The 10,866-nt window shown below is 44.2% G+C and overlaps 1 protein-coding gene across 4 annotated transcripts in view; it reads right to left on the bottom strand.

Moving 5' to 3' along the window:
- Positions 1 to 206: 206 nt before the first annotated feature.
- The window catches only part of CBFA2T2 (CBFA2/RUNX1 partner transcriptional co-repressor 2), a 48,622-nt gene continuing 37,962 nt past the window's right edge, over positions 207 to 10,866 (bottom strand). For 3 of the 4 annotated variants that reach the window (XM_075349926.1, XM_075349928.1, XM_075349929.1), the window contains 9 exons: positions 6,351 to 6,592; positions 4,708 to 4,797; positions 4,432 to 4,613; positions 4,090 to 4,352; positions 3,896 to 3,993; positions 3,087 to 3,279; positions 2,808 to 2,867; positions 2,454 to 2,686; positions 207 to 1,646 (listed from right to left, as the gene is read on the bottom strand). In XM_075349926.1, the coding sequence (XP_075206041.1) occupies positions 1,371 to 1,646; positions 2,454 to 2,686; positions 2,808 to 2,867; positions 3,087 to 3,279; positions 3,896 to 3,993; positions 4,090 to 4,352; positions 4,432 to 4,613; positions 4,708 to 4,797; positions 6,351 to 6,592 (1,637 nt within the window). In that variant the 3' untranslated portion in view covers positions 207 to 1,370. The remainder of the gene's footprint in view (positions 1,647 to 2,453; positions 2,687 to 2,807; positions 2,868 to 3,086; positions 3,280 to 3,895; positions 3,994 to 4,089; positions 4,353 to 4,431; positions 4,614 to 4,707; positions 4,798 to 6,350; positions 6,593 to 10,866) is intronic. The other variant, XM_075349927.1, reaches the window with a different exon arrangement.

Below are 10,866 nucleotides of genomic sequence, written 5' to 3'. Positions count from 1 at the left end.
ACCCCTGCCTGCCTGTCCTTCTTCCGTAATAACAGAGACAGGGGGAGGAATGACAGGCAGGCAGGCAGACAGGGGCGGGAAAACTGGAAAAATCCAACCCACATATTAGATATTCTGTAGCTGCTATCAATCAAGTAACAGTGCATTTCCCAAACTTTACTTGCCTATATGTCAGAAAGTATACATCCGATCTCATAACTAAAGGTATGTTTAAAATCAGCATGATAGTGCCAGTATAACAGTGACTTTAGTTTATATATGAAAATCCTGGTGGTTGGTCCTCTTTAACTATTGGTCGAGCTGGAGTTGCAGTAGCAGCTAGGCCCTGGAGCCTTTGGGGCAGAAAAAGTCCCCGTGACTCAGTGGCGCAACGTGACAATTCGGGGTCATATTGGAGATTTTGCAAATGAGCCCAGGAACAATAGGTTATGCTAAAGATGGCTGAAAAAGTCCAACCTAATGGATCAAAGATTTTTTTTTAATCCAGACTATTTGCCATTTTTTTAATACACTGGAGCGCTGTGATTAGAGTCGAAGACCAGTCATACGATGAGTAACATACTTGACATTCTGGCACGTGACTAAGGGTACAATAAAGAAATAGGAAAGCTCAGTTTGAAGCAAGTACAGGAACCATTTGCATAGTAACCATGCAGCACGTCATATTCCCTTTATGTCCATATTTCCATTGCTCTTCTGGTACTGCCTACTTCTATCTCTAGCTGCCCAGTAACAAGTGGCCAGTTACCCATGATGCAATGGCTCTTCGTAGTGCCACCTTTGCGCATTGTAACACTTTCTACCTGAGCAGGTTGCTTTTCCTTTATTTCTAATCTACTGTTTTCAGTTATATTCCTAAGTGGATGGGCTTAGCAGCCAAGTTACATAAGTTCACACTTAAAGTTAATTACAAAAATGAAGACAAATGTACAACAAGAGGGAAAGACATCAAAAAATAACATGCAAAGTAACATAATTTCTTGTGCTGCCATTTTGGCGTAGATTGGACTATTAGCCTATGAGTCTCAGCCATGCCTAAAAGTTCTTATCTTGTTAAAAGGGATCCATCTTTAGAACCGAGACTGGCCCATTAGATGACTGTACATGGTCCACAGTCACATACTTCAAGCCTTCTGTGGTTGGGCAGACAACTATATGGATTGATATTTGGTTTAGACAGCAAGTCTTCCAAGTTCTTTTTATGTCTTGTGCAACTGTTTTCCAATCAGTTTGGTCCACCACATATCAAATCCACATCTAACGAGTTGATATATATGTATACATACATATATACTTATAGTGTAATCCGAAGTTCTTGTAGATGGCAAATATAACAAAAGACACAAGACGATGTAGACCAAGTTCCTCATTCACAAGCTTTCGACAGCGGTGACAGATGCAGGAGTGGAGGAGCGTGAGGTGGCATTGGATGTTCGTTCAACAGCAGGACTAAGCAAAATGGGGTCACAGGGTTTGGGTACCAAGGAGCGGATGGGAGTTAGTGCCTTGGAAGGGCCATGTAGATTCTGCCCACAGATACGATGATGCTTTTCCCAGTCTTTGTGCTGGCAGAATGATCCGCAATATCGAGCAATGTTACACCCGCTGCAGGTCTCACTGGCCTTACGACCACAGTTCCAACAGCTCTGCAAAGAAGCAAAAATTATTATAAGATTATGAAACTACAAAGGCTAGGTGAAATATGAGGGAACTAAACTTAGGTATTAACCCATCCGCCACCTTATTCAACATTATATCATAGATCAAGTAGGGAAGACCAGTCCTATAATGGGTTTATATAAGGGAGAGACAAATCATAATGGCATTGTGAGCAATCGAGAAACTGTTTTTTGGTACAGTATGTAATTAGTCTATTACTGGTTGAGATCACAGATGTACTGGCACTGACAACGCATTACTCATCTTGTCTTATATTAATATCAGATTTATATCTTAATTTATCCTTCCCTTTCTAAAATCATAGCTGATCAGGTCAATGGGCATGAACAACGTAGATGGGTAAGATTACATCTATGCCCGAGAACTATGGAAAATTTTAGCTTTATGCCCTTACTACAGATCCACCACATTACAACACTGTGCTGTATAACACATGTACCCCTCTTTTATATGAATGTGATGTCCATGTTATATAACAAGAGACAATTTTTTATTTATTGATCATACTTTACAGCTAGAACTTGACCATGCTTATGGTGAAATAGTAATAACATCAAGTGGGCGACCCTGCAGCCACATTGCTTTTGAAGAAAGTAGCTCCTGTTCTCTTGATATATTGGATCTCAGAGGTCAGTTCCCTACCTATCAGACCTTTTTAACTTATTCTAAGCATGATTTATACATGTGATGATTGATAAATAGCAGGTCAGTCAGAGTACAGGCAGGCGGAGGCCCTGAGGATCTCTACAGTTGGTGGAGAGTCCATTGCATACCTCAGTTGACTCCTCCTGCTCATTTACTACAAGAAATGCATCTTCAGCTGCCCTCCTCTTGGCATCTGCAATAGTCTGTTCCATCCTAGCTTTTTCAGATGCGATCATCTGAACCGCTTTCTGTTCAGCTTCAGTCACCGCCTTTTGTACCTCAGACATGGCCTGTCGCTTCACCTCATTAACCGCTTCTTCTGTGTAGGGAGGAGGGAGGTTAATGTTGATGGTCGAATTTACTGTATTAACATTTTAAATGGTAAAAATTAATATGTAAAAAAAACCACTAAATTTCAAACAAATTTCATCCTAAAGTTAAAAAAAGGATTCCTAAACAGTACATTTGGATGTGTTCAATACCTGCTTTCCTCCAGATTTCTTCAGTAACATAATTCCGACTTCCAAAGTCCCTCTGAGAGTCTACAAGAAAAAATGTATGTCAGCTTTTTGGGGAAGCCCACCAGGATGTCCCTGATGTTTGGCGAAGCTCTATAAAGCATCCTGTAAAGTAGTAGGTTCTCATGAGTATCGGTATGGCTGCCACCTAGGGTGTACCCACCATGTGGATGGTTCCGTTCCCTTTACCCTTTATTAGTGGAGGGTAAGACTATGAATACATACCCCAGAAATGTTACTTACCACTGGTGCCCGAGTCAGTTGATGTTGGACTATGTTGTCTGCTTAAGTGCTCACTTCCTTTCCGAAGCTCAGAGGACTCGCTATAACGCCTCTTCCAGTAATTCAGCTCATCCCTGTCCACCTCTTGACACCTGCGCAGCACTGCCATAGAGCGTTTTGTCTTTTCCACCATCTCCATGATGCAATTCAAGGCCTAGTCAAAAAAAAAAAAAAAAAAAAAAATCACAAAACTTGTAATTTGCCTTCTAAAACACTAGATGGTGCTGTTTGTATTCTACATTGTCAATGAATGTAGCAGGGCATGTAATACGGTATTTATTTTGCCTGCAGTGCTTTACAGACATTATCATTCCTGTCCCCTCACAATCTAAATTCACTATCAGTATCTTTGGAGGAGTGTTGGAAAAAACAAAGAGCCGGAGAAATCCCACGCCAATTCGAGGAGAACATACAAACTCCTTGTAGATGTTGTCCTTGGTGACAACCCAGATCTAAAAACAGAATAATTCAATCCACAAATAATATTGTAATAAGGTGTCCACATTTTCTCATTTATGGCTATGCCATACTATTCAGTATACAAATAGAAATATCGACGTGATTTAGGTCTGGGAAGGTTTACACTCTCAGGTTGCTCCTCGGTGTATTGCCCCGGTATGTCTATATCACTTGATGAAGTTACCAAAATTGAAAAGCAAAAGGCACTTAAAAATGTCCTAATGCAAATCATTTTCAACTTCACTCTTTGTAGCTGAAGCTAAAACATTGAAGATTGCAAACAAAAGTCTAAATTTTCTTAGTGGCCTTACATGATCCAAATGTTTCCATTCCTCTGCCCATTCTCTCTCCGTCAGCCGGTGGTCTACAAGCTCTTCTTGGTACCCGTTGTTTAAGCTGCCATTCATTCCTACAGACCCAGAAATAAGGTTCAATTATAAACACCTGCAACACTCAGACCATAATAGGAAGAAGACATATATAGCAAGGAAGGATCCGTGTTTACCTCCTGTAACAGCATGGTGGCGCTCTCTTCCATCTCTGCACTCCACAATCTTGCCCAGAGGTTCCCGATACAGCTGCGATCCAGGTATATCATCCAGCGTATAGTGCTGCAGAGGTGGAGGGGTGGGGTGAAACTGGCTGGAATTATTCAAGAGGGGCAGAGACAGAGCTGGGCTGTGTCTGGGGGCTGGGCTGATGGTGCACACCCTCTTGACTGGTAGCTCTGGGGGTAAAGGTTCTCTTTCAAAGCCATTATCTTCTCTCCTGGAAACGAGAAAATTTTTTAATTTGTAATATTTATGATACACAACCTCACGCATCATGTCGTGCATTAACCTCGTACCTTTCTGGGCTGTGTCTCTTTCCATTCCCATTGACTTCCATAAGAAGCTCAGATGAGTCAGATGGAGAAGAAGTGTTGGTATTGAGGAGGATGTGCTCATGTTGCGCCAAGTACTGTGAGGGAGTTTGCTTGGCAGCACGAGCGCAGTGCAGCAGCTCCCTCTGGAGAAGCGGCAAGTTGGCCTGAAAATAAAAATCAGCATCCAAATTACATTTAACCCCATAAGCAAATAGCCATCCAGCATAGATTAGAAGAGGATTCAGCTAGAATGTTCACCTTGAGGAACGGGATGACAAATGGTCGGAGAGGGAAGTTGGTGGCCTCCTGGAGCTTGCAGTGAAATTCTTCTATGGTTATAGTGGAATTCTGTTGAACACACAATAATAATAAAATTACCACATAGGGCAATAATAAGACCATTGGAATGGATTTAAGGTCATAACTCAGGCCTGTAATGGATCTCAACGATTTCCCATTATCTATTAATGTCTGCAGTTTCTACATTATTACTACCCAGTGGACTGACTGTTACAATATGCTTGGCATTACTGGATGTGCATACCAATTAATACAGTTAAAATATGCTAAACTGCTATTTAAATGGAATTGGTCACTGGATTTTTCCCATATAAAGTAGGGCCAGCACCTGTAAGCCCTTATACCCAGCACTCTAGAATTATATATATAAGTCTGCAAGCCATTCTACTTAACCTAAAAAAGACCTTTTAATATTATAACCACGTACGGGACGGTCCGATGGGAGTCGCTGTCTTGATACAGCATGGAAAGGCCAAAGTGCGCCTGTGCACTACAATACTTTGCTCTACCCTCAGTAGCGCAGAGAGACGTGCGCATGAGCAGGAGTGCAATGGAAGACACTGTGTGGATGATGTAGGTAGAACACGTCATCCAGATAAAGAAGAGAGCAGTTACTGGATTAAGAACATTGACGCCTATCAGACTAGACCGCCCTGTAGGTGAGTATAATAAAAGGTCTTTTTTTATGGTATGCAGATCGTCTTGGGGACTTATATACAGCATTCTGTCTAGAAGGGCGTACAGGTGGTGGTCCTACTTTATATGGGAAAAACCTGGTGCCAGGTTCCCTTTAAACTGTGCCCCAAAATCTTCCTAAACAACCAGAATATCCAAAATCAACTGGAATGTCCCATAAAATCCACTTCTGGGTGCCGTTTTAGTAAGCCAAATTTCTTTTCGAGTCCAGTTTGAGGGATTGCTAGCAAGTATGGATTTGTTGCACAATATAGATCATCCTCACATGGTTAATGGGAATCGGTCAGCAGGTTTTTGCTACCTCATCGGAGAGCAGCATGATGTAGGTAGAGACCCTAAATACAAAGATGTATCACTTAGATTACTGGGTGCAGCCATTCAGACACAATCAGAATTTTTAGATTTAGCCATGTAGAAGAGCTGAGAGAGCTATTTGGCCCACACCAGGCTGTCTATAGACATTGTACATTGACAGTGAAGTGTCAGTCAAAGGAGGGGGTATGCCGGACTGCCAAACACAAGGAGAAATGAGAAGTCCTGCTGCTTAAACAAACAGTAAATAAACAACAGATCGGACCTTGACAAGACAGGCACCCCTGAATCCCCTGTGGTAACCCTTGCAGAATGCGGTCTTCAGACTACATAGAAAACCTGCTGACAGATTCCATTTAATATAATTGTTTAGGAGATTCTTTTTGTTTGCCTATAGAGGTGGCATTCAACTTGTGACTTCCCTGAAGTTGCAAAACTTCAACTACCAGCATGCCCTTAGCAGCCTTGGGTTGTCAAGGAAAGCTGGGAGTTTTAGTTTTTCAACAGCCACAAGTTTGTGACCACTGTCCTACAGCAATTCTTTCAGTCATTGTATTTACTTCAATCTTGAGATGTTCTTAGTGTCAACTTACCACCAGAGCAAGGACAAGCGTTCGGACCTTCTCCCCAATCTCTGGAGAGATATCGTTGCCGAACTGCTGTAATGTGGTGAGGAACCTCTTCAGCTTGCTGAGCTGCCTGACTCCACACGTGGCAGGGAGCTGCTGATTGGCTAGAGAGGAGGATGAGGATGATGAAGGACCATTGCTGGAGCGCTGCGGTGGAGATGGAGCTCCATTCAGGGATGGAGGAGAATGGTTCATTCCATTAGAAACTGCAGAGTACAGAAGTGAAGTGTTAATGTAATAATGGATGAGGTTTTAGATTTATCACAGTTTATGGATGTGAGGGATGGAAGCTATTGGGTGCCAAGTTCAAGACTAAGTGAAGAACAAGTCATGTGGGTACAAAGGGAAGAAAACGTCAGACAGAAACGCAAATATACAACAAAAGCAAAATGGGAGACAAGGGAATAATGCTAAAGGATGAACTAAAGAGAGCCAAAACTGATTAAATATTATCTAGTTTATTCTCCATCTATATATGTATTTAGATACTAGGCTGTACTGTCAAAGGGTTAAGTAACACGTGATAGAAATAAATGGTGGCACTGTCCTACCGCCATGCTGTGTAACTGAATAGAACCGGAAACCTTATGGATTCACACCTGGGTGCAGTGATATTCCTCAGTAGGGTGTTACCGCATTACACTTAGGGGTACTTTGCACACTACGACATCGCAGGTGCGATGTCGGTGGGGTCAAATCGAAAGTGTCGACATCGTAGTGTGTAAATCCTTTTTGATACGATTAACGAGCGCAAAAGCGTCGAAATCGTATCATCGGTGTAGCGTCGGTCATTGCCATAATTTCGGAAGGACCGATGTTACGAAGTTTTCCTCGTTCCTGCGGCAGCACACATCGCTGTGTGTGAAGCTGCAGGAGTGAGGAACATCACCTTAGCTGCGTCACGGCTGCAATGAGGAAGGAAGGAGGCTGGCGGGATGTTTACATCCCGCTCATCTCCGCCCCTCCGCTTCTATTGGCCGCCTGCCGTGTGACGTCGCTGTGACGCCGCACGACCCGCCCCCGTCGCAGGGCAGGTAAGTGCATGTTAGGCTGCCGTAGTGATAATTTTCGCTACGGCAGCTATCACAAGATATCGCATTAACGACGGGGGCGGGGACTATCGCGCTCGGCATCGCAGCAATCGGCTTGCGATGTCGTAGCGTGCAAAGTACCCCTTAGTGTCAGTCATGTTGACTTTCTAATTATTATAAAGACTGCTTCAACTAATCGCCTCCCCAAACACAGAATGGATACAGCCTGTACTTTTACTATTATTGTCACCTCATAGTTGATCCACATTACTTTTGTACTGTACCACAACCTCAAATAATCGATAAGGCAGATACCAGCAAAACAGAAAAAAAAATATTCTGATGGAACTTAGCGTGACAACTGAATAACCTCAGGGGGTACGCTTCCACAATGCCCTAATGGAATTCATTCACCATGTTACACAGGGCAGCAGGTGCAGTAAGCTGCCTTTCGGTTTCCCAAATGTGGTACATACCCAACAATCAAATTGTACTGCTCATATACAACCTAGGGAAATCCTACCACACCGCAACTAAAGACTGGGCAGGTGCAGGAGAGACCTTGGTTAGATCTCCACTAGTAATGCTTTGTAACTTTTTACTATCAAGAAGACTATCGAGAACGAGGTTTCTAATAGGAGACATCACTTACATAGTGAATATGGTTGTACAAGTGCCCAGAAATGTAATAAAATATGCTATGTCTAATATATATAAGTATATGTGACTAAGAAATGCATGCACTTTATAGATAAAGTGGTAGTGATCGCTGAGATAGGACACCCTACTCCGTTCTTACCATGATGTGGAACTGTTATGGTGCAGTGGTGGGGCACGAGAGCTGCTCTCCATAAAATGTGGCGCCCCTGAGGCATCATATGCCACAGGGTATTGCATCCAGTAACAGGTGCGGTGCTAACCCCGGGTTCCTGGAAGACCAGTGCCGGTAAATACCATTCAAACACACATATCCATGCCTTTTTTCCCCAGACTGGGTAACAGGCTAGAGACGGATCTGATGGATGGCCACCTATTGGTCGGGACTTATCCAATCCGCTAGTCAGAAACCTGGGAGGAGGAGGGGCTGGTGAGTGCAGTTGAAGGGAGACTGACATCTTGAAAGACAGTCGGACGGTGAGTCCGAAGTCGACGTTCAGAAGACATTTCAAGCTCACCTGATAAATCTACCCGATAAGGGAATTATCAGGGTTCCTCGCTAACGTTAGTGTCCGGGGCACAGCAGCAAAGAGGGAACTTGGGAACTAGGACAAAGATCCAACCCAAGAGAGGTTCAAGCTGCCTGCCATACGGGCCAGGACTGTGACAAAAGGAGGGGACCCCAGAACGCTTCAGGTCACGGGGGACCCACCAACTACAGACAGGTGCATGGAAGTAAAGCTCACCAGGTCACCACACCGGCACTGGTATCAAGGGAATACCGGATTACCTGAGGCTCACATTGGTAGAGACCAGCACCAGCCGGATTGCAGCTTCACAAAACCAGTGAGTAAAGAACAAGTTAAACCGCAGCCCCTGTGTTATCTGAATTCTTCCTGCACCTCTGCATTACCAACTTTCACCATACTACAACCACCATCATTCTCTCCTGGGGCTTAGCGCTACTTGCGGAGGGCCATAACATCCAGGCTGCTCAATACCACTAGCCCCAGCAGTGAGAGATTTTGCAGTGGTGGCTTTCCACACATAGCCGCATAACATAAGTGGCGTCATGAAAAACATTCTATTTTTATTCTCCTTTTTATTTCCCTTTTTTTTTTTTAAGTGACCCCCAGGGTCACGGAATTGGGCACCGGCCACCCGTGAAACGTCCCTGTGATTCAAGGCCCAGGACAGAGTCCCCCACAGGCCCTGGGTGCGTCAAAAACTCAACAGAAATTGTAGGAAAGTTGGCACAAGAAAAATAAATCTTTGTACTGTGTTTGCCAGTACATAGAAAAATATAAAAATTTGGGAATTCTCAGTGGTTAATACCTTTTTATGGCGAACTGAAAAGATGGTAATGGATAACAGCTTTTGAGACTACTCAGGTCTCTTTATCAGGCTCAGTGTAACAGAAAATCTTAAGGCTATGTGCGCACAGTGCGTTTTTCGCGGCGTTTTTCGGGTGCGTTTTTGGCCTCAAAACTGCAGGACTTTGCTTCCCCAGCAAAGTCTATGAGTTTTCATTTTTGCTGTCCGCACACATCTGGTTTTTTTCAGCTGCGTTTTTGTGGTGCCACAAAAACGCAGCATGTCAATTATTCCCGCGTTTTTCACTGCGCTTTTCATCCATTGAGTTCAATGGGATGTTGAAAGACGCAATGAGAAACGCAAATAGCTGCGTTTTGGTGCGTTTCTAAGACCAAAAATGCAGCTATAAACGCAGGAGGTGGGTAGTAAAGTGACGTGTACAGGAAGAGGATTCCTTCTGTCAGTATATACAAAAGCGTGAATCCTCCCGTACCGTCACTTCCATCTCCCGTCCTGTGCATGTATGCTGCCGTGCGGCGCCATGTACAGGCAGGAGGTGGAAGCGGCTGCAAAAACAAAAGTTAACAGTAGAAAAAAAAAAAAAAAAAAAAGTTATACTCGCCTGTCTGCAGACTCCCGGTGCCATGCCCGCTCCCATCTCCTCTCACGGTATCGCCACCCCCGCTCCGGCTGTGTGCTGACGGCCGGGAAACCTCCGATGGATGCAGGACCTGGCGATGGATCACCTGATGCGGTCACCTGACGCATCAGCTGATCGTAAGTATCGCGGTGACGAGGGCGCCCGGCCGGTATCAGCGGATGCGTCAGGAGACTTCATCCCGGATTACCGGCAGCTGCTGCAGCGATCGGACGGGATCAGACTCCCGCCCCATCGCTGCAGGAGCTGCCGGTAATCAGCACATAAGTGAGTATTATTTTTTTTTTTTTGCACCGATGCATCAGCTGATTGTATAATCAGCTGTTATACAATCAGCTGATGTGTGATGGGATTCAGGCACTTGATCCTGACACATCATCTGATCGCTTTGCCTTCCAGCAAACCGATCAGATGATATACTGGATCCGGATTGGACGGCGCGGGACCCTGACCCAGGATTACTGCGGAGGGGGGGTTCTTTATTTCAATAAAGATGGAGTCACTAATTGTATTGTGTCTTATTTCTAATAAAAATATTTTTCTGTGTGTTGTTTTTTTTTTTTATCTTTACTAGAAATTCATGGTGGCCATGTCTAATATTGGCGTGACACCATGAATTTCGGGCTTAGGGCCAGCTATACAGCTATCCCTAACCCCATTATTACTCAGCGAGCCACCCGGCATAAGGGCAGCTGGAAGAGTTGGATACAGCGCCAGAAGATGGCGCTTCTATGAAAGCGCCATTTTCTGGTGTGGCTGCGGGACTGCAATTCACAGCGGGAGTGCCCAGAAAGCATGGGCACCCTGCACTGTGGATTCC

The sequence above is a fragment of the Anomaloglossus baeobatrachus genome, chromosome 5, assembly GCF_048569485.1.
Source record: "Anomaloglossus baeobatrachus isolate aAnoBae1 chromosome 5, aAnoBae1.hap1, whole genome shotgun sequence".
Taxonomy (NCBI): domain Eukaryota; kingdom Metazoa; phylum Chordata; class Amphibia; order Anura; family Aromobatidae; genus Anomaloglossus; species Anomaloglossus baeobatrachus.
Note: the sequence above shows the minus strand (reverse complement) of the source record. Positions and strands in the feature narration are given on the sequence as shown.